Here is a 25,029-nt window from a genome sequence, read left to right as displayed (position 1 = left end):
TGGTTCTACTGAGGCTCAAGGATCTGTGCTCATTACTCCAGGTAATGCACAATGGCTATAAAGCATCTTCTTATGTGTGCCAGGTAGAAATATTTATAAGTGATGAGCTCAGTGATTTCAGCACGAGAAAAAAAGGAGCTAAACCAGATCCAATCTGAAAAGTAAATCATTAACACAAGCCCTTTCTGCAGGTGAACATTTCATTCTGTGACTAGCTGAATTCTGATTTTTAAAATCAACACAGCAGAACAGAGGGTGTTGTGCTAATGCCTCTGTTTACTTACATTACAATCATATTTACTCACATATGATTAATGACTAAGTATACAGTGAATCTATAAAACCTGAGGACGTACAGTACCAAGCGGTGTTCCTGCTCCATTGTAACCTTGGTACTTGGTGTCAATGTGATTGGGTGGTTTCTCTCAATTCTCTAAAACAGAATAAGAGTTAACTATTACAATCTAGTTCACTAAACAGTTAGATCTATTTTAGGAAAGTTACTGTTTTGATCTCAACTGAACTTGAAGACTTGCATCAAAATGTATTGTGGAGATTATGTGAGTATAATGATCTATTCTCTGAAATCTCTAAATTCTTCATTGCTTCTGAATTGTTGACATGTGTTGAGACCCATTTCGCTCCACTGGTAGAAATGAATCTCATGTGAAGTTCATTTATTTGAGATTTATGTCTAATTCTGGGGTTACTGACAGTATATATGCAGTGTCTGAAATGAAGTGTAAAGAATACAGAATTATCAGTTCCTGCTACCTGTTTGTGAGTTTGTGGTTTTTCTTTACTTGCACTAAGCTGTTGAACGAGACACAAAGTTGCATACTACCACCAAATCGTATTAAACATTAAAATATGAGTTGTTCAGATGATACCACTATATGGTGTATAAAACCACCAGTATTTTGGTGGGTTTCTATTTTCACAGTCTGCATAACTGCATAAAGTAACTATATACTTTTATCACTCACAAGCATTTGTTTTTGTTCACATTGTGAAAAATATTTTAAACTAAAAAGTGGTACCTCTAAAAGCACTATAACACAGGAAAAATTATTGATTATTGATCCTAACTAATAAATTGTAGAAATATACTAGATGCTTCCATATGATCTCTTCAAGAAAATGAAAGTTCATAGTGCAATTTTAACTCCCCATTCTGAAAACTACTATTAGTTATTATTTTGTGACAGCAAAATATGAAACTGCTTTCTGCACCTGGCAAACTGATAATTATGTTCACTAAGGATTTTCATGTATTTAATAAATTACTAATAGGAATAATGAGTCATTCCTCTTAAAGGTGTTTTGCATGTGCATTCCCAATAAACTTATGGATCAATGTAGAATTCTTTAAAGAGTAGACAAGTTTTTTGTTACTTACTTTGTCTGAAAGCATAATTGCACTAATTGTTCCAATCTCATCAGTAAAATATTTCTTCCTATAGCATTATATATATATATTCTTTTTTTTCCTAAAGAACTAGATCTTGAATGGCTTTTACCTATGTATCTGGTTTTCTTTGGGATCTTACACTCTTTACTAGACCAGTTAATAACTGAAATGGGATTTTCTTAATTTCCTATTTTCTTTTAATTAATAACAATTAACCTCTTCCTGATAACAAAAGTAAGACAAGAACTACTCCACCTAATAAACCTAGTAGATGCATTTTATTTGGAGAACTCAAAAAGTTCAGTTTCTTTTCATCTACTGATTTACCAAGACCAATTGTATTTAAATCATTGACACTGCATCTTCAAGTGATATGTTGCCTGGTATTAAGGGTAGTAAATTATAAGAACTTACAGGATAAATTATTTCACTTTTAAGTCATTAAAATTAGTAAATTATATTTGTAAGGTAACAATATTGCACTGGTTTGGTAGCATTATCAGAAAAAACCTGATAGATTACATACTGATTCTTCACTGAGGGAGATGATTATGCCAGCTATTTTAGGCTTCATTTAATGTAATCTTTCTGCATTAATCAGCCCCTAAGACTGACTTAAGCAGAGAGGACTTTATATCCTAGCTTGATCCTCTCAATTGCACCAAAATACTGCAAATTAAATGTTGGTGTGAATATTGTCTCTCCATTCCATCTCCTTTAAAACATGTAAAGATTAGCCCTTTGTTTTTCTCAACTATAGAAGTAAAAGAGCAGGCAAGCAAATGTAGACAGTGTAGTACAACTCTGCCTCATGAAAGACATCAAGATCTGATTACTGACTTTCTCTGAAAAAGTATCTTAGTGGATTCTCAGGCTGGGTAAATTTTTACTCTTTAATTTCATTTCCTCCATGGCTGGTAAGGGAGAGAAATTAAAGGAGGTTTCTATGAACTAGCTCAGTGGCTCCTAACCAGTGGAGCAGACTTCCCTGCTGAGGAGAAAGAATGGGCAGATAGATATAATGCGGAGCACATGCAGACGTCCTCTCCTGGATGTCTGCTGGTTCCTCAACACAGAGTCCATTATGGAGCAATTGCAGTTTTCTCACATGGGACTCAGCAACAAAACAGCAGAAAATCACTCTTCTAAGAGCACTAACAAATCACAAGCAAGAAAGCAGGACTCACATAGGATGGAGTTATGAGTCACATTAATTTCTTGTCTACTCATTAAACACAACCTTAGACTGAGGACAAGTCTTAAGAGCATGCTTTAGATCTAAATGTAATTTTGAAGAAATCTCAATAGATTAATATACTATTGATTAAGAACTGTAAGTAACATGAAAAAGGAATTAGAAATAGTGTTGTGGTTTTTTTCAAAATTTAGTATATTCTTTAAGATTATCTTCTTTATGTTTTATGTTGTAAATATTAGTATTTGCATATGTTATATAAAAACAACTGGACAGGATGGAGCCAACCAAGATTAAGAATGAGATGTAGAAAGTATTCACAGCAGTAGTTCTGACAGATCTAACAACACTGTGCAACTTCATTAGCAGAGATTACATACAGGAAATGGCTTCCCACAGTACGTACAGAGGTAAAACTACCAGCAACTAGATAAGAAGAGATCTGTACCCTCTCTGAAATACACATACAGGGAAAGATGGAAGAATTTGGACAAAGACTGAATTTTCTACGTTTAAATGTTTCTCTCCCATTACTGTCTCATAAATGAAGTATAAAATATACAATAAACTCTCATAATGAACTAAAATTACTTGTGAACATTTTTTTAATAATAAAGTTGCACACAGAGGATATCTTTGCAAAAGTATAGCTATCACATAGCATGTAGTTAGCTATTAAAGCAAGCATTTTATTTTAGTTGGTATTCCTTATGGGAAACATTCAGACTAAGGAATCTGACTTTGATTGTTTGTTATCAGCAGAATGACTTACTGAACAAATATTATCAGAAGGTTGTTCATACTTGAGATTGCTTTTTCCATCACAAGACTGAATTGCTTGAACTTTACATATCGTAAATTGATAAAAGCAGCCTCAGCTTTTACAGATACTTTTGTTGAACTGCTTATGGCTTTGGTCAGGAACAGTTGTAACTTCCTTGCATTTGTACAGAAGGAAGGTAGAGTGCAAGTACGGTTTTTCAGATTTATCAAAAATTGTATAGTCCCTTTCTAGTCTCTACCTTCATTATTATTCATTCCATCATCTCTACAGAAACCTGTTCTGTTAGCATTGCTGTTTTGGAATCAGTTCTTTTCAAGAGTTAAATGCACATGTTCAAGCAAACACAGATATGTATAAACTGGAGGTCCCAACAGGACCACCTTTATGGAAATAAATCTCTGTTTTTATAGATATTTGTGTGGGTGAGTCCAGAGCATTATATTTAGAGAAATCAAATTCAGTGAAAGTACCTCTAACTTCTCCTTTGACATCACCATGAAAACTGCAATACAACTTTCACTGCTGCAGATTGAACTTTGCCACGAAATACAATTTTTGTTCACAGGAAATAACATAATATTAATTTTAAGTGTGAAATTCAGGATTACAAAGTTGGTGTGAGCATGAATTTTAGATTTTTTTTTGTGTGTGTCCCATGTTTTGCCCTCTTTCCTGACTTTAGCAGTTTTGTATTTCAGCACCTATGTTAATTAGTTCTTTTGTACTCCAGTGAACCTCTGAGTCACTTTTATTTGAAGACAGCAACCACATAGCATACTTGGTTTTAGTCTGGAGACATAATACTTCCTTGAACTTTAGTTTAAGTATACAGTAGCTGATTACAAATACATAATTAAACTGGGATTTTCCTACAGAGAGAAACTCAGATATATTAAACCCAGAGCTAGAGAAAGCACTAAGATTCTGGCCTGCATTCCTTCGAGATAATGGAAGTAGTCCTAGATTCTTTTATATCTGGTTTGAATCTAGAAACAGCTTAATGATTAAGAACATATAAGAGCATTTGTGTATTTTACTAGATTTTCCTCTTCTAAAATTTCACTGATAAAGCCAATTTCAGCAGATTGAAGCTGAATTAACATTAGAGTAATGACCAGAAAAGTTTAACTTGGGAAGAGCCTACTTTTAACAAAACAAACTTATTCTGTAGATGAAAAGCTAGAATCTAGTTTTTAGCATTATAAATTATAACTTAGAAGTGCTGAATTATAAACAATAACACGTGTCAAACTATTTCTTAAGAAAAGGAAAGGTGTTATCAGCATAAGCGTAGCCTTTTGTGTGTGTGTGTCTTAATCCACTGTTCAGCTGATCCTGTTCACCTCTGAATTCTTTTGTCTTTATAACAACCCAGTGCTCAAGGTCCACAACATGCTTTATAGTGATTTTTGTTGAGGGTTAATACTGCTCTTGCTGGGCACACCAGTAATTTTTTACCTTGTTTCTATCTAGGATGGCCTCTGATAAAAGCACAGATTGTTTATTTGTTTTGGTTTGTCTTGTTTTTTAGGTGATCGGCTATAGTAATTCTTGATGCTCTGTCTCACAGTAGTTGCCACCTCATGTTTTCTGTTTTACAGAGGGAGCTGTAGTGATTTTTATTCATTTGATTTATAATGTGCTCTCTGCTCCTGCAAAATATTTTCAACTAATTTGCAGAAGGAGTTATTGTAATGTGATTGCTGCCTCAAAGCTGTTGGAATCTGATGATGGTACCAGTGCTATGTCCCTCCTAATAATTCATCCTGATTGAAGGGGAGCTGTTGCTTGAATTACTCCGAACCCTGTTGGACATTTCATTCACTGGAGGGCATTTAAGGTTTATTTCTTCTGTATGTAGGTAGACTTTTCTCTTTCAGATAAGTTCCGCTAGATGTTCAGAATCTTCTCATAGACATTTGGAAGAATTAAGTGCATTTTAAAAAATAAGCATTAAGTGAGAAAAACTCAACAGGGGAATAACTCAACATCCCTGTAGTGACCATCTTAAGGTATACAGAAGAAAAATAATGAGATCATATTATTAATTTCCCTGTGCTTTTCAGAAGTTGCAGAAAATAAGAGACGTGCAAACATAACAGAAATGGCCATAGACTCAAAACTTTCTGTCAGAGTCCAACAGCCTCCAACCAGCTTTTTTCAGATATTCCACACATGGAGAGTACAACATTTGATATCAACCTACCTATTCAATGATAATTGATGTTACACAGGAGTTTTAATTTGGAGTTATACAAAATATACTGAAAACAATACAAATGGAAGTAACATTTAACAAAATACAGCAATTGCACTACACGGTTCGATACCTCCATGATTCCTATTACCAGTCCCTAACATTCCCTCTCACAAACACTGAGCTTCATAAGCACATCACCCATACCTATCTCTACTGAGCCTTCTTCCATTACAGGGGTTTATTGGTCAGTCACAGCTGACTTCAATAAAAATGACTGACGTGAAACAGCAGCACATGCAATTACACTCAGGTGTTTAATCAACCCTAAAAATGGCCTACTGCAAAACAGGACAGTAGAAATTCTCTAACCAACGGTAATGGAAACAGACAATTTACTGCCTTGTGGTTGCCTGCTCTCTGAACAACATTCAGTCTGTACTAATTTCATCCAGTAACCAAATGCCTCTATTGATCTGCCCTTTCAGTTTGTGCAGTGATGAACACTGCTGCTATACATGTGTTTCCTAGGCACACTTAGACATGCAAACCTTGGATAATAACTTAGCTGGGAAGCACAATTTTGCATCCTGGGCCCTAGACTATGGGAACAGAGACCCAGCTTTCCCAAGGTGATCACTGTTTTGGTGTATTTTTTCATTTTATTCAGGAATGTTGAGCAAAAGAATGTTGTAACTACATGCACTTCTAAACGACTACAAGACTGTAGCAAACCTTTACAAAACACAGTGCCTGCCACAACCTCCTGGCTTCTCTCTCAGTACAGAAGATTACTGTGATCATTCAGTCTTGCTCAACAACTTAAAACTGCACCATCTCTTTCTGGAGGAAAGTTGCTTACACTTTCCCCATAACACTGCACCAGAGGACATTAGAAGAGTCAGTTTCTCAGAAAAGCAACCTCTTGGATTTCTGTGTTGCTTTTGAAGCAAGTTTTTTTTTTACCTTCTTACCTGTCAGGTAGCATCTTGTCCCCACAGGATAGTACTGCCACTATCGCCTCTGCAGTACTGTGCTATGCCCTGTCCTCTCTGAAAAGGGGTACAGATGGTCTGTGCGGGATTTACTTCAGAGAGGCACGGACAGGTCTGTATGGTTGAAGAAGCAATCCCTGTCTCTACTAAACTGTCTGCCAGTAAATTTCCTAGGCTCTGCTTTCCACGGTAAATATCACACAGATCTCTGGAATTCTTTGCTACAGGACAGAAAACGAATGGTTGCAGCACACAGTAAGTAGTAGGCTCTCACTGCCGAATCATATTGAACTCAGACCCCAGATCACCAAAGCTCTCTGTGAAGGTTTGGCTCTGATCTGTTGGTGACCATACATCAAAATTTCAATGAAAACCGGTGGAATCAAGTTTATTAAGTGATATACTCCTGAAGGTTGTGCAACTAAATGCATAAAATGAACGAGGAACAACTCCACAGGCTTGTCAAAGACTGAAATTATGAAAGTGGTTGCAGGATAGAACTGACATAGGTTGTGATAGAATAAATCTTCCTAAAGGTTAGATTGGGTATACACCACAAAATAGCAGGGTATTTTCATAAAGTTACATTGCAGCAATAACTCTGTGAGCTGCGCCAACAAGGAGACATCAATTAGTAATGCAGAAATTCCTTCCAAGGATCTTGTGCATATGATGTAAAACCTAGAGCTCACTTCAGAGAACTCTTATATATTGGCAGAGTGCTGAGTCTGCTGAGAAACCACTCAGAAGATCCAAATCCAAGGGACATTGGAAATCCTCATCAAAAATAACACTGGCACAAATGTCTTGTGGGGGATGAATGACAAAGCCAATTACTATGTGTATGTTACAGGAAAAATTTAATTCAATTTTAATTTGCTTAAAAGTAAATAAAAGTATGAAGGTTCTTCCCCTCAAAGGGAACCTTCATATTTAATTTGATTCTACTTAAAAGCATTATGTCATTAATTAGGTCCTTGCTAGATCTAATCTAGGGAGTTTACTAGATCATGTTTTATCTGCTGATGGCGAACCTAAAGCAATGAGGTGGTGAATAATTTCTAAAAGAAGCATTCAGCAGCTCCACTGAGCCACAAGGGAACTGAGCCCATTCAAGTATCCATTATTTTGCCTGAAAGATAAATTGCAAGAGCTGTGTTGATTTCTTTGGTCAAAAACTTACAAGTCTGCAAATCTGTGTATTCAAAACTGGTTTTGCTTTTGCTATGATGAATCCCTCCATTATATTCTTGCAAATACTCATTCATGCAAGGCCTTTTTGTTGTTTTTGACCGCTTCATGAATAAAGATACATATTCAAAATTTTAGTTCCAAGGACTATGCAGGAATCCACAGTTAAAGCATTCATTTAGTTAATTATTTGTGATTCTAGTGCAAATATCGTAAGTCCTGAAAAGACTAAAAGTGACTTAGCGGTTCACTTTGTGAAACCACAAACCTGAAATTGTGAAATACTTTGAGATAACTAATCCTTCTGGGAATTAAACCTGTTCACAGCTGTTGCAGAGATGAAGAGCCAGCATTGCTACTTTAAATTCAATTTGCTTAAATACGTACATCCCCAAGATTTTCTCTCCCCACCATCCTTCTGACCAGCAAGGGCTGTGACAGGTTCATAGAGCACTAAACTGAATGTCAGATATGCTTACACTTTCTATCTTTGGTTTAAAGTCTATCCTAAAAGTCTTTGAGTCTTGTATGTGTAACTCGAGATCCATTTACATCCTATCATTCTCTATTATTATTCCCATCATAACATTTTCTGTTTTGGCAACCCTAACATAATATTTGATAACAGTTTGGTTTTGGACTTATTTTGGTTTTCCTCTCAAGATTGATGAGCTATTTTAGTAACTCAGACATTTTGAAAGGCATGAATTACAGAGGCAGAAAGCTAAATTTCATTTTGCTGTCTCAGAGCATACATCAATATACATTTTTGATCCTGCATTCTAACAGTATCTTCCAGCAGCACTTCTTTCCATAGTGATTTTGTTTATCAGTAATCTTCAGGGTGGCTTGTCCAGCTACCTTACTATCAGCCACAGAGTTCATGCATTTCTGTCTCCTGGAACAGCAGTCTTTGATGCTCTGCACTATTTGGCATGCTAGCAAGGAAAGGGGAGAAATAATCACCACAACTAGCACCTCATGTACCATCTGGCCAAACAGAACTCAAATTCCACACTGCTGCCAGTGGCACGTGCCTCGGAGACTTCTGGTGAACAACATCTGAAGAGCATGTGTGCTATAAGAAAATAGGAAGTCGTGAGGACATAAATACTCACTTAATTGCTGAGGCTAATCGTAACCAACAGATATGTTACATGACCAGTGAGGCTCAGGACACACAGACAATTCCCACATTGAAAGGGGAAGATGGGGTGGAAGATGGCTTGTGGGTGAGTCTGCAATTCAGTTTATGTACATTATGTATCACCTAATAAAAATTGGCATGGTCTCATTGTCATCTTTATGGTCAGTGTTTCTCTCCCTATCTGCAAAGAATTTTCTCTCATATTTTTCCTGATAGTTTTTAATGAGTAAAATGGTAGTATGTATTTTATGTTCAGTTATAAAAGTAGGGCCTTGTACCTAAAATGATGACCAAACTGCAGAAAGACATTTCTGTCAGCAAGTACTTTCTTTTTTGTGTGTAAAGTAACTCCTTTAAAAATCTTAAATTTCTGACCATACATTCTTTTCCTCACTTAGCCACTGACAATTTGTTTGCCTCTACTTTTGCTTGGTAGGTTTGAAGTAATCATCAAACAGAACAAAATATGTTATCTTCCTTCTCTTCAAACATACCTACTTCTTGCTTGTTGCTTTTTAATTCCTTTGCTAAAATTGCAAGCCAGGAAAGCACATCATTAGTGGCCATACACAAAACCAGTGTGTGTATGTCATTACTACTGAAGGCACCATATACAAAATGCTTTCAAGTGTATGTAGAGCAAACAAAAAAAGAAAAATTAATTAATGTAATTAGTGTTCCTCCCAATTCTAGGTATTTGTATAGAAATACCATTTGCATTTGTAAATTATATCCCACTCTCCACTGACATGGAAATTTCAGGTTAAGAGGGTTATTTTAATCAGGTGTACTGACTGAGAACAGGAATCATCATAAAAGATAATCTTCATACTGGGTAAGTCTGAAAAGGCAGGTAGTGCCCTCAGAGGAACTAAAGAGGTTAACCGAGGGACAGAGCTAAGCAGCTTTCAACCTCAGTTATTTTCATCTGTATACTCCTAGATCTGTGATTCTATCAAAATGAGTACATCAGTTCCATTTACTATTCATGAATTTCATAAAAAGAATAAGAATGTATGAAACAAAGTATCACTGAGAATGAACTGAGGATAATTTAATCAGTTAAAAAGCAACTAGAAAAATGGTGTTGCCTTCTACGTGGCAAACCAGAAAGATACCTCACACCACTTAGCAGTAACATAATTTCTTTAAAAATTACTAGCTTTTTAAGCAACCTAACATCTCATAACATCTCATTCATTATTTTCTCATTAGTCCTTTCAAATTAGAAATATCAAGAGAAATAGATATTGAAGACTGTCAGGGATATCACAAATTAACTTTGAAAGATAAAAGAATATTTTCAGAAAAATTTTAGGAAATAGAGAAAGACAACATTGCTGTTACATCTTAATGAGAAAAATACATTAGTTATATTAAAACCTTATTTTTCAGGCCTAACTTATACAGCCTTCCTAGGGTTTACTGCAAACTCCATTTCATAAATTTAAAACTTAGCATACTCTTCCACATAAAGCAAAGACTGTTTAACCTTATGATTGTTGGTTTTTACCAGAATTATATATTCAGGTAAAGATGTAAAACACCTCAACTAAAGGCTTCTTTCTCCTTTAGCAGACACAAGGAACAATTTTTCCTGCTCCAAATTTTAACCCTATTATGGATGCGCAGGTGCTAGGAGGAGCCCTACAGGGAATTAGTAAGTATCTTGACTGATTCTAACATGTCTGTTATTTCAGAATAAGGCATATATATATATATATATATACACACACACTCGGAATATTAAAAGCATCACCACATACGTGTTGATTCTCAAAAGGTATCACAGTAAGACTCACTGGTGATATCCAAATAACTTATGTGTTTGCAGGAACTCAGATATGATTAAGATTAAACTAAAACATATACCAACACTTATAGTAGTGAATGCTTTCCATGAGAAAAATAGAATTTTATGTTATATCACTACAGTGAAGGACAAAACCAGAAATTTTTAATTGTAACTTCAACAATTAGCTATTAACAGAAACTGTTATATCTTTTAAATAGTAGTAATCAAGAAATAAAAATAAATGGAGAAGACATTGTTAAAGTATTGACTACCTTTTCCTCTGGAGCAATTTTTGCTTTCAGTCTATGGATGAAAAAGAAGTGTTTTTCACTGCTATTCCTCTGCATTTTCCTCTGTTCCTTTCCTCTGATTTTTTCTGGTTTCCTGTTGAACAAAGTTGGTATTGCTGAGGATCTGAAAGATTTTTTTTTGCACTATCATGTGAAACATTTTCCTCAAATTAAGATTTTGCATGTATCACAATTTTTATATCTCTCAGGATTTTCACCAGGTTGTGCAACACCAAATCCTGCATTCTGTTTGCAGTTTGTTTAAAGGAAAAGCGGGGAATTCAGTCTTGATGACTAATGAAACGCTGTAATGGATATTACTAAGAACAACAAGAATTAGCTTTTTTTTGATTAAGTTCACTACAGGTGAAGTTTTATTTAAACATTTTGCTAGACTTCAAATAGCACTTTTAATGCAATGTTGCTAACATGACAGTATAAAGATGATTCTCGTCATTTCCTATTGTAAATACATATGCATTAACCCTACTTTAATTTACCTAGCAAAGTACATAGAACAAAGTTCTAGTTTCAAAGAGAACTGGCAAAATATGATGTTCAGCTTACAATAGTTTAAGTCTCCATAGTCTTTACAAGCACTGACACCTTTGGCCCCAGGTTTTGCATACAACATTCATTCTTGTAAGGAGGATTAGTCACGTTATTCCACTGATACCAGTGGTATTACAAAAACGAGTAAAGTTATTTAGGCATTTAGATATTCTTAATAAAATGACAAAATAATTTTCAGAATATGTTAATCATTATCTTCTTTTTCCTAAGCAGCTAATACTGATGAGTTATGGAAGTTTAGCTCTAAGGTATAGTGACCAAGCAAAAAAAGCATAGGTAACCTTCAACAAAATGCACTCAGAAATTGATTTTTAAAATAAAATATTCCTTAAAACTTCATCATTTATCTTTTATAGTTCCTCTGAATGTATCTTCCAGTTTTTCAACAAATGGTCTGAATTTGTCATTCCCATTAAAGAGGTCCCTAATCCTGAAATGACAATTTAATCAATATCAAGAGGGCATAATAGTATGACTTCCCAGGCTCAGCCACAAATTCTTCTTGTATGCCTAGTTCTGAACAGATGAAAGCTGTTATCTGTTTTATTGATGCTTTCAAATCCATTTTGCTTGAGAGAGATGGTGATGCATCTCATAATAACATAGACTCCACTATTTGCTGGTATTATGCCAGCAAGTGAAAGGTACATAAGCAAAACAAATATTGATTTGATAAATACCAGTGGGATATTAATCTGTTGGTCTGCTTTTTTCAAGAAATTAGGTTAATGTTTTTGAACAAAACATGAACAATCACAAGCCTAAGTAAATAACAACACTTTGTTAATTTAGAGTCTGTGTCATGTTTCTCTTTCAGGTTGTGAAAAAGATGTGTTGATTGACATCCTAACGCAGCGCTGCAATTCACAACGGCTTATGATTGCTGAGGCATACAGAGACATGTATGGCAGGGTATGACAGATCCACTCTGTACTTTCCTTACTTCTGTCTCCAGTGCAGTCGGTCAGTCCTTCTCTCAGGTCAGTCACTGGAGCCAAAAACCTGGCGGACAGCTGGCTGGCGCCAACAGACTGGCACACAGTTCCACTTCCCTAACTATCACTACCTCTGCCTCGCAATTAGGAAAAAAAAAAAAAAAAAAAGGACATGCAAAGTTCCTTCTATAGCTCATTCTGTTCCTTTGATGACCAAGCAAGAATTTTTGGAAAGACTTAATTCTTCCTCTGGTTTGGGGGAAACATAACATGTTGTGGGGAGAACATCTTTTCTGCAATACTTTTTCCAAGTCTTTAGAAACATAATAAAAGAGTATTCTATTTGGGTTGAAACACCAAAAAACTACCATACCACCAGTTACAGGGAGCTGGATTTTTACTCACTCACTGATTAGTGTTCTCAACTCAAGCATGGACATTCTCAGACCTTACACCATGCAACCCTACCCAGACAGTAAGCATAGTACTTGTCTGAGCCACTTAATGTTAAATCTATGGTTCTTTGAAAGGTGTTTCAAAATTTTTAATGTATTGTATCTAAATTTATCATATCTAAAACAAGGCCTTTTTTAATGTTTGGACTACTGAACAGTTAAAGGTTTGTGTTATTAAAACATACAAAAAGCCCATCAGAAGAACAATGCAAGTTCTCAAATGTATAAAAAGAGATAGATACCTTGATCCCATTTCCAGATCTACTATCGGTAACTAAAAGATTATCACTGACTACAGAATATACCTTGTAAAAAAACAGAACCAGCTCCATGATTCAGACATACACAGCCTTTAAAATTCAGCAAAAACAATTAGGAAATATTGATAATGACAAATTAGAGTTGTCTTTTCTTATTTTTTATACTTAACTTTCCTTAGTTCTGATTGCAGGGGTACTTTTTAATTAGTACCAATTGTATTATGAACCCATTTTCCCACAGGCATGTTGTCATAAGTGAAATATCTTAAGGAATTAATTTCTATTCCATGTGTGATTTAGTGGTTGTCAAATGCATCTAATGTGCATTCAGTGAAGACTCTGTGTTTCTTCATCATAAATCTAATTTTTAATGTGTAAGCAACCTCCTTCACTGCTACTCTAGCTACTAATTTCATAACATGCAGATATATATCCAAACCAATGTACACACCTGTACAATAACAGTTTATATCATAGGAACCATTTCTGATACTCCTTTAATTTCAGACTTAGGTCAGAGCCTATCTGAGAGCTGTCCAGTGGGAAAAAATTAAAAAAAAATAAAAAAATTTAAAAAAGGGAAAAAGAAAGAGAAAAAATTGCATAAGGTTCCTCTTAATCAGAATCAGCAATTGAATAATAGTCAGGCTTTTGTCATTCTCAGTGTTTTGAAGGATGCTACTGGGAAAGGGGACAGTGGGAGGGAAACTCTCATCCATTAGTCAACTTTCTGGCAAGTGAGTACTGAGACACAGCTGGGGGAAGAGGACAGCTTCCTTTTTATTTATCCAGCATCTGCCAGAAGTTGTGAATTCATTTTGAATATAATATATACATAAATTGAAGCACAGAACCTTTCAGTAAGTAATCCAAAGCAGATATTTTTATGCACTGGGAGCAATAAGGATGATTTCTTAAATTAATCACATAGTGAATAACCCCGAAAAAAGTAAAAGAAACTGCCTGCGTGTTACAGGATTTGACTTCCATGGGCTTAGCTCCTACAGATTCACACAGGGACTATGCCAAGGAAAGCTGCACATGCTCTACTGCTGTACTCAAGTTTCCAAGCCATTAAATAGTAGTTGCACTTTAACCCCTGAATTTTCTTCTGTATTCTAATAAAGCAAAAATCAACAAGCCTGTATGGTCTCCTTGCTTGTGTATCTACTGCCATCTCACATGTACTAAAAGGAGTAGGAACTATTTTTAAAAAGATTTTTGTTACATAATTTTCTCTAGAACTCATCTCGGACAGTTCACCTTCATTTGTCTTGGACAGTTCATTCATTTACAAAGAAAAGTGCTAATATTTTTAAGCTGTCTTTGTGAAGTGTGGCTGTTGAAATAATCCTGTCTATGCATTTTTTTTCTTTTCAAGGATTTGATAGCAGACCTAAAAGAGAATCTCTCTCATCACTTCAAAGAAGTCATGGTTGGCCTGATGTATCCACCTGCCTCCTATGATGCCCATGAGCTCTGGCATGCCTTGAAGGTACATCTCTAATTAAGAATTACTCAGACACATGGTCACCAATTAAATTACTGAACATAAGTTTAATTGATGTTTTATATATTTAAATGGTTGATAAACAGCTGGAAAGGTACTTCACAGTACTCTAGGATACGAGAGCTAGGGGAAGTTTATTTATTGGTATGCTGAAAACAGCAAAAATTATATCCTAGTCATGCAACAAATACACCTGTGGTAAACTGGGTAACTGAAGATATTTTATTTGGGTGGGTATTTTGGGAAAGGACAAGGTAGCAGCAACCACCAGTTTTATCCCACGTCCTGGCCCCAGTGCCATAAACTAAGGCTTTGCCTCTGAAGAGACCGATACTTCCTTGGCAAAGCATGTACTTAAATAAACACTTAAAACTACCCTGTGATAAAGCAATGATCACTCCACTCAAATTGAACCGATTGCACATTTCCAAGAAAAAATAAAAATAAAATAAAATAAAATAAATAAAAATAAAAATAAAAATAAAAATAAATAATCCTTTTCTTCCCAGGATCTGAGCCAGTGTTCCTTAAAGACAGAAGCATCACACAGTACTGGTGTTCATACTCACTTCAGCTTGCCTGAACGCTTGCTGCGCATGTATGCTCAGTCTTTGCATCCGATTTCTTTCAGCAAATCCTGAATTCTTACTCAAGCTCTAAAATTCTTCCCATTATGTTTCTGCCAACAATAGCCTTGCTTCCTTCCCCACTTACTTATTAGCATACGTGCTGAAATTCAAAGTAGGAGTATATTTGCAGTACAAGGCTCTACTATTAATTTAAAGTCAATTTCTATTTAAAAAGGTAGAGCTTGCAAAGGTGCACCATACACTGCTCCAGCAGAGATTGCTATTCTTTTATTACATCTAATATATGCATTGCTGTCTTCTGAAAGCTGTGGTTTCTAATGAGATCTTTTCATATTTACATCTTTCTACATAGGGAGTAGACACAGAAGAAAACTGTCTAATTGACATATTAGCCTCAAGATCAAATATGGAGATATTCCAGATGAAAGAAGCCTACTTAATGCGTAACGTATTTTACGAGTGTACAGTAGCACCTGTAATATGTGTATTAGCCTGGATATATTAGCATGAGGGACAGAACTGAACTACAAGAATGACTTTTCAATGCTAACTGGTTCCCTTCTTCCCCCTCCCTCCTCATAACTATATTTTAAAAGGTAAAGCAAAATGTTTAAAATTCAAAATATGACACGGTATTTTTGAGATTAATTGCTGCCTATTGCGTTTGAAATACCTGGCAGCCACATTTGGAGATTTTCAGAAACTTTGGGCACACTTTTTCAAAAGAAGCACATGAACAGTTTTGCTCAGAAAGTGCTTTCTCAGGCTGAAATCTCAACTCACCTTCTCTGAGGGGGTGTTTCCAAGTATCCCACCATCAGACAGCAGCAGCAGTGGCAGGGCTGCCAGGGCAGTGGCTGAGGCCCCCAGGCAGGGCAGAGCCCCTCTGGGGTTAGGTCCATGTGGAGCCTGCATGGGTTCTTGTGCAATTATCACCTTAGAAAATGGGCACGTATTTGCAGCCCATTTATTTATCCTTTTTTTGCTAATCTTCATTAGTAATATTCAGAGCATGTTCATTTTTGATTTAGATTACACATTTTTGTTTTAACCTAGAATATAATAACGATCTTCAACAAGATATCGATTCTGAGACTTCAGGTCACTTCAGAGACACGCTTATGAACCTTGCTCAGGTACTGTAAAAACAAACAGCATGGCATATTTATTAAAAATCAGAGCAACTTTTGATACTATTTGAGAAGCCTTAAATACTAAAGTGACTGCAGCTCAAGTTAGCTCAACAGGGATACACTTCTGAAAAAGAGAGGGGAAAGAGCAGATGAGGAAGAGAACTGGCATTACTTCATTTACTTCGACTTTAACTTTGGTTTTCAGATGGAGGCAAAAGTCAACAGCGTATTTTATTAGTAAGTCCCTGGATATTCAGCTGCTGACCTTCTGGTCAATCTGTCTCATCTCAAAAGGAGTCTACTTTCATATACAAAAGAGATTTTCATTTTTAAAGCTCTGTTTTCTCTGTTGTCAGAATATAAGTTTCATCATCCAGCCTAGGCATTTTGCAAAAATGGAGATATATCCACATTGGACTATGACAGCATGTATTATGCAGTTCCCTGTTTCAAACATTACGTTCTTTGTACTACTGCATATGCTAAAACACAGTACGTGTGCATGCTGGCACAAAAATTCTCACTATCACACACCGACTTTTGCGGTATTACCAGTTTGCAGTTTTATGCTGCAAAGCTGTTGATCCTTGTGAGATCGTGATCTCCTGTTCTCATTGAAGTCACCATGCTCAGTATCTTTAAAATGTATTGTAAACCAGAATAACAAATAATGGCAAAACGAATGTCAGCAAATAATAGCATACATAAGGTATATCTGTATTTCTCTATGTGTTTGTCTGTTTGGGGAGAATGTTTCTTACTAAGACTTGAAATGACAGTAGGCTTCACTGAGGTACAGAGATAAAAAGCTGATGTTTCAAAGGTAGAAGCTAAAAACAGGCAGTATTTTCTAACATTGGAGTACTTTTCCCTCTAATAATGAAAAGTCTTCCATGCTTAAAAAATGAAGAGCTACAGATTAGGCAACCTCACTTCTCACCTTTACTAAAACCATGGGAAATTTTTACTTGTCAAGAGAATAAATTTAAAATAAATTATCTCAGACTAAATTATTAGTCTTTGTTAAACCACAGATATTCACGAAGAGGCCTGATATCAGCAACTTTGTAGATAAGATCTAACGGTTATTTGTTTCAAGATAAAGAACAGTTGCAGGAAATTACAGCTTTACTAACCTATACTGTGTATTTTATATTTATTAATTGACTCATCCATGTCTGGATATGGTCTTATATTATAAGTCAGTGATATTTCAGTGAAGAATATCCTTTTTCATTCTAGTATTATCCAACTTAAAGATTATTCTATAGCAACTTTTCCAATGCGTTGTTTTCTTTCCAAAGCCTGTTGCTTTGATTTCTGTTAAATCCTGGGACTGATGACACACACATCTAATTGCAAACGGAAGTCAATATGCTTCACACGTAGAGAGCAAACTACTCAACTGCTATAGTGTCGTAATTACAGTTTTGATATCCACACTGAGGCACATTAGAATTTACAGAAATCAGCCATCAGTCAGTGTATTGCAGCAAAATCCTCCGGAAGGAAATGGTTCTGGAATAGTCAGTTCTTCCTAAACAAATTAAATGAGTTACAATTTCAGGTTAATTTAAATTATTGCATGATACAAAGAGAAGATTTTAATTCTAATTCTCTCTGGGTATGAATTGAAATATGATCATTTTCTAGAATTTAAAAAATAATTACACATATTATGGGATTCTCCAGCAAAACTATACCAAGAGTAGTCACTATTAAATGTTACTGGGGAAAGTGGGCATTTGACTCATGTAGGGTAATATTTCTCTTATGTTATTGTTCACTTGACTGTCTTTTTTCCCTGCATGTATGTAACTTTATGCAGTCATTCCGGCATGATTTCCTTCAAGTAATTTATCCCGTTACTAGGAATTCCACTCTTTGCTGTGTGAAATTCTTACAATTTCATTAAAATACAAATTAACATTTTTAACAGGAAAGAACTACAAATCAGTCATTCTACGAGTTGTCAAACAATTTCCTAGTCTTACTTAGACAATTATTATAAGCAGGCAAAAATTGCCATTATTTGATGTGTTTGCTCCTACAGTTTGGGCAGGGAGAAAAAAACTGAGAAAGGATTTTTCTGGCAATATGCCTATTGATAAGAAATAAGCAGTGAATGGCAAATGCTACTGTTATATTTGTTTTCCCCTCGCAGTTACATATTATTGTAAGCAATGTAACATTCATAGCACTGGCATGGTGGTAGTAAGGTAAAGTCTTACTTAAAATCAAACTAAAAATGGGATATTTATGGGGCCAGTTTATCCACTTCCACATTTTTTTCCTCTCATAAGACTGTCATTCCAGAGTTCCTCTGCTTACAAGAAACGAAGACATAAAATAACAACTTGAAGATATTTTCTATGGTTGCAAATTCAACTCTTTAATACACTGACCCAGTGTAAAAATCTGTGTGTGGTATCTCAAGAATCACAACACAGCATCATATAGAGAAAACATCATCTTCCTACATTTAGGATTAAACTTTTGAATAAAATGATTTTATTATTTTTTTCCTCAGGGAACGAGGATGGAAGGATATGCAGATCCTTCTTCAGCTGCTCAGGATGCAATGGTAAATACAGTCACAAGTGGGCTTCTCAAACATAAAAAAAGAACAAATGCAAATGCTGAAAAGTGATTTAGGACTGACTTAAAGTCTGCATTTTTTCATTTTTTCTGGCATAATAGATTCTATGGGAAGCGTGTCAGCGGAAAACAGGCGAACACAAAAACATGCTGCAAATGATTCTCTGCAATAAGAGTTACCAGCAGTTGTGGATGGGTAATCCAGCGGTTCAGCTGCTTGAACATACAGTGGAAAGGAAAAATCTGACTTGCTAATAAAAGCATGGTTTACATACCAGGAAGCTCAGTGTGCAGCAGAGTACTAGCCTGAAACCTAAGTTTGAACTCTTGGAGCGCTCAGAATCCCACTGATGTTAATGGGATTTTGGAAGTAATGCAAAATTGAACTTTCCTGATGCCTACAGACAGCTGTAGATACAACAGATAGACGTCAGAATGCCTAATAAAAGAGACAAGAATGCATGGCCAAAGAAAGACAATAGGCTAGGGCTGCACTCAGTGTGCACACAACACAGCATGAGGAGGCAGATTTTTTCTAATCTATTTTTCTTGTTTTTCCTAAGTAGCTCTTAACTATGAGTGAAAACACTTTGGGAGTCCCACCTTGGGAGAGGCAGTCGGAGTATTCTCAAAAAATGTTTGTATGTCAAAACACATTGCAGTGTTGAAGCATTTCCACAGAAGTTTCGAAGAAGTTTTTGATGGGTGAACTTGCAAGGTCCACATCTGCTCTCTTAATGAAGATACACAAACACAGGAACATACTGGGATATTTTATCTAAAACTATATAGTCAGACAAAATTACAGATTGAAAAAAACTTCCATTATAGAAAGGAGACATCTGTTTGGTGACAAGTTTGAGACGTCTTTTGCTCTGCAGTGGAAAAAAGTCCGCTTGGTGACAAGTTTGTCGTTGTGCACCTAGCCCTATTTCTTATGCCAGCTTACAACAGCAGCTTAGAACTACTTTGCTGTCATGGAGCAACCAAAGAATTCCTCTATCATGACTTCTGTAAGGCTGGTGATGGTGGTATTAACGCAACATAACACACCTGCCTATGCTCTGTGTCCAAGAGATTTGAAGACCATGAGATGTAGTTCTCCTTAAGTTCTGTAGTGGGCAGTGAGCTGAAAGTTCTCCTGCTCTCCTAAAGCTCATGTACGCATGCCCTGTATATTTGTATCTGTAAGTCCACGTGCTTGCATTATCCAAAGAGTGTACATGTCTGGATACTGACAAGTTCTATATATCATGTGCTTCTCATAATCTTTGGACCTTTGGCCAGTTTTAGCCAAGATGAGCATGGAAGATATCTTACTGACACAAAATTCTTACAAGTTTCGTAGGCACAGGTTGGCAGAGAATTTATTAGAGCTCCCTGTTGAAAAATAGGGTTTGGTGTGCATTCATTTTAAACCTATCTGGAAAATCTAAGGAGAGAGTGTCCTGGAAGCCGGGTTTCAGGCTACTCATTTAGATTGCCTTACTTGGGGTATATAAACTCAATGAAACATTGAAAATAAATGGAGAGAAAAAAATAAAGTCAAGAGTTATAATACTGGGGTGAAGGAGGAAAAAAGGGAAGTTGACTGCTGTTAATGAACAATAATAAAGGAAGATTTTTTCCCCAAGTTTTTCAGGAGTTCCAAAATATCTCTGGGCAAGACTTGGTAGATGCCATTAATGAATGTTACGATGGATACTTTCAAGAATTGCTGGTTGCAATAGGTAACATAAAATATTATTTTATAACAGCAGTAATCTCTTAATAAATATCTAATATGATATATTAGATAGAACAATACTTTTCTTTTTCTGATGTTTTTCTCCACTTTACTCTCCTATGCTGTGTAATTAGAAGTTTCAGATATAATTAGAAAAGGGTATTTGAACAGAATTACTGTTCCATGTTTGTGTAAAACTAAAAATGTATATATGCAGCATGAGATTCTGACTGAGCAGAACTAATAACTGTTCTTGATTTGATAATAAATTTTGTGTGATCAATGATAGATGCATTAGCAACTGATTGCACATACATTAAATCATTGGTGAAATTTGTCAGGAATTTCACTGGTATACAAATAAGCATTAAGCTTTATGTGCCTTTGTTTTCCATTTATAGAACAAGGTTCATAACATTTCTATGCCAATATCATATGAGAGTATCCACTGGTATTTAATAAGCCCTCCTACGCAAAAGTAATGAGCACCCATACAAAATAAGTACCAGACTTTGACTTAACCGATAAATGTAATCATGTTTGTGAAAACTGGTAGCATAAGTTTAAGCTGAGTCATGGGTAGCACTACCCAGGCCAACAGAAATGATTTTATAATAACCTTATATTTACCTGTTGTAACTTCTCTCCTAGTTCTCTGTGTTCGTGACAAGCCTTCCTACTTTGCTTATAGGCTTTACAATGCAATTCACGTAAGTAGTCTTCCATGTATCATAAAAAGCAGCTTCCCTATTTTTTGTTTGCTTGTTTACTCTTAAACAAATACTTACAAATCAATCTGTTCAATCTTTACGGTGTGATCGTGTGTTTTAAAACTTTTGGTACCTAGATAAATTTCATAGCAGTAGTGCCTACACAACAGTTAGGATTTAACAGTAACAGTAGTAGGTTAAATATTTAGATTTTTTTACAAAGATATGTGTGGTAAATGCCTTTTTCTTTTTCTTTTTTTTTTTTAACTGAAAGCTTTTATTTTCTCTGGACTGTATCTCCACCTGCTGTGCAGACTGGATACGCACTTTTCATACTATGCTATTTTTGGCTCTAGAGATTTAATAAGTATCACAAGTAACTAAATTACAAATTACTGTTACAAGAAAACAAATTGCCATATTTTCTTGTGGGCCTCTATGTATACATGCAGGTTCCTCTATCTTTGTGTGTAAGTACTAACACACTAAACAACATGAGTGCCAAGATGAAATGTAGGTCAATGCAAAGAAACACCTACACACAATTCCTACAAGAGGTCACTGAAGATATTTCCATTTGGTTTTCATTCATTAATGAAATTCATTAATGAGGCAGTCATTAGTGGAAATAATGAGACATTATGTTATATAAAAAAATAAAATGTAACCTTTTAAGCATAGTCTTTTAAATATTATCTTCAGAGGACGGTGATAAAAGCAGGCCATAGGTAAAATGTTACAAATCATTTTAGAACATGGATAGCAGAGATGGGATTCAAGCCAGTACCATCGAGCAAAACTATTCAGCAACACTTCAACAGGGCCCCAGGTACCCTCTTCCAGATGCTGCTGCTACTGCTGTCAGCTCTTTTGATCAGACCTGTGGCAGCAAAGAACCAAGGAAAATCCTGCGGGCAGAGAGGAAGAGGCTGTACTTTGAGTGATCAAAAGAGGATTCTGGCACATGCCAAGAAGTGTTGCCAAAAGTACCAGGAAATACCAGCTAACAGAAAAAGTAATGTTTCTCAAAGGTCCTGTATCAAGACTACTTTTCAGATTAAAATCTCATTTTAAAATTTAAAAAATATCATGCAGATAGTTTTCTTCAGTATTATATTCAGATAATGTGTGTAATGCATTCAGATAACTTGAAAAAGTTTGAAGGACTAAGAATAAACATCTGCATCTTGTTTTAATTAGTATCTTTCTCTGTTTTCACAAACTGTTTTAATGAACACAGATAATTCTTGGAAGAAATACAAGAATTTCAAATTGTGTCTGTTTTTGCAATCAACCTATGCCCAGATTACACCAAAAGCTTTTTACACATCCATTACAGTACAACATAAAAAAACCCACACAGGATTCTAATGCTTGAAATCACAGTCCATAGTGGCTTATAGGAAAGATTTTAATCTAGCCAGCAAGTGTGTATCAAATTCTCCATACACAGCTATTTTAACATCACTTATTACTTGCCTTTTGGGGAACAAGATTTCAATATGAATAGCTAGACAATAAAAGTACCCATTTGGCTCTACACAACCTAAATTGGTAAACAGGACCCACAAATCTATTTTGATTACTTTTATTGCCACTAGATGTCTCCATTCTCCATATGATCACAACGTGAAAATTTGTTTAGAAACAATTAAAATATAACACAGCTGAATACAAGCTAAGTTCTAAATCAGTGGTTAAAAATCTCATTGAATTCACACTGGGGAGCAGCTGTTGTGAAACAGATTATTGGCTTTAATATAGGTTGACTGAACTCCATAATGAAGTCACAACAGCTAACTACAATACCTATTACCTATGACAACTGGCTAAAGTTCATGTTTTTTCTTTTCAAAAGGTTCAGTGCATAGTTAAGACACACTTATATGTGGGGAATCTCTGTTATCCACTAACATGAATTCTATTATTCAAGCATATGAACTCTGTAGAACAAAACCTTTCAAAGCCTAAACTCCTTTAAAATCTAGAATATTTTTATGGGTGGTCTAATTCATGAGCTTATGCATTAAAAATTTGTATTACCATGTACAGATAGGCAAACACATACTGTCCAATTGCCAAGTTTCCTCACATCTTCTTTTCTTTTCAGGAGTTTGGATTCCACAATAAGACAGTCATAAGGATTCTCATTGCCAGGAGTGAAATCGACTTGATGAATATACGCCAACGATACAAAGAGAGATATGGCAAATCGCTCTTTCATGATATTAAAGTAAGTTTTTACACACTTTGCATATATTCAGCACAGGCAGCGTGTGCAGAGCCCTGCTGGAAAAGTACTGAGGGTTAATCTCTATTCACTCCGATAGATTTAAATAAATAAATAAATAAATAAATAAAAGTAATGTTTAATATCCTTAACATATCTTTTCAGTGCCTCAGGTTGACCTTGGCAAATAAGCAGTGGATTCTCAACTCACTCTCACCCTCCCCAGTAGCAAGAGGGGGAAATAAAACAGGGCAGGATATTCTGAAGAATATCTTGCATGAAAAGTTTATTACACTAATCGATACCATCTTCTTTTGCACTGTCCTGCAAGGTTACACTAATACCAGACCGTTGTTATCCTTGTCTGGTCTTATCCTGGGAGATCAGGTGTCATCCTTCAGAAAAACTTTTCCTCTTGTACTCTTGCTTCATATCGTAAATCATACCTTTAGGACTGCTGAATTGTACAAAAATGACTCTTGCTAAGATGCTTTGCATTTTGCTTGTTGCTAAACTCCAATTGTAAGATGTGCAGTAGCTGTAAGAAGTTGCTCGTGATTTTTTGGTATTGAACTTGAGAAGCATTAAACTGAATTGACTGGACTTTTCAAAGGTGGATTGCTTGTAGGTGCCCAAGCAACCAAAGCCTGAGTTATGTAAAATTAAAAAATCTTGGCCCAGAATCCTTATAAAAACACTGTAATATTTTAGAAAACATTATAACTTCACTCTAGTCTTTGTCACACTTCACTCTAGTCTTTGTCACACACAAACAGAAGAAAAAATAAGTACAGACACAGAATTTTTTCTCTTGCAGCATTTTGCTTCAGGGCACTATGAGAGTGCTTTACTTGCTATCTGTGCTGGTGATGCTGAAGATTATTAATGAAGAAGATGATGGATTTTGAAGGCTGTATAAATCTATTTTAAATGGAAATTGAATCTGTACACAACACACTGTAAGAGATACTTAATCTACACAATATAATAGAAAAATCAGCGCTATACATTTGTTAATTTTAAATCTTTCTTGAGCCGGAAAAAATATGTAAACAAACATTGTCAGGAACACAGCTTTCTCTCTATTTCTGCCTAATATTTCTGTTACTATAAATGTAAATTAATGGAAGAACTAGTAAAAGAACTTTATGTAAGCACATATTTACCATTTAGACTTGCAACATCCCAAACCTTAGACCACAGATGCAGAAGAACCTATTGACTTCTATTTTGGAGAGAAAAAACATTTTACTTTATTTACTTTTAGCAGACAGATTTCCTCCTTTAAATGTTTTTTCCCCCTC

At 35.5% G+C, this 25,029-nt stretch overlaps 1 protein-coding gene across 1 annotated transcript; it reads left to right on the top strand.

The window, feature by feature from the left end:
- The first annotated feature begins 542 nt into the window (after positions 1-542).
- Positions 543-24,611, top strand: ANXA10 (annexin A10). The gene is made up of 12 exons (XM_035551028.1): positions 543-560; positions 10,499-10,580; positions 12,396-12,490; positions 14,610-14,723; positions 15,681-15,771; positions 16,385-16,464; positions 18,992-19,045; positions 19,162-19,255; positions 20,694-20,789; positions 21,437-21,495; positions 23,606-23,728; positions 24,543-24,611. The coding sequence occupies exons 1-12, from the start codon at positions 543-545 to the stop codon at positions 24,609-24,611; spliced, it is 975 nt and encodes a 324-aa protein (XP_035406921.1).
- Positions 24,612-25,029: the final 418 nt, after the last annotated feature.

This window comes from Cygnus atratus, chromosome 4 (genome assembly GCF_013377495.2).
Source record: "Cygnus atratus isolate AKBS03 ecotype Queensland, Australia chromosome 4, CAtr_DNAZoo_HiC_assembly, whole genome shotgun sequence".
Lineage (NCBI taxonomy): Eukaryota > Metazoa > Chordata > Aves > Anseriformes > Anatidae > Cygnus > Cygnus atratus.
The sequence above is the reverse complement of the archived record's forward strand: the minus strand, read 5'-3'. Positions and strand labels throughout refer to the sequence as shown.

Coding starts and splice junctions, on each gene's coding strand:
- ANXA10 (XM_035551028.1), top strand. Junction 12,491..14,609: donor ACAGAGACATGTATGGCAGG/GTATGACAGATC, acceptor TTTCTTTTCAAG/GATTTGATAGCAGACCTAAA. Junction 14,724..15,680: donor AGCTCTGGCATGCCTTGAAG/GTACATCTCTAA, acceptor CTTTCTACATAG/GGAGTAGACACAGAAGAAAA.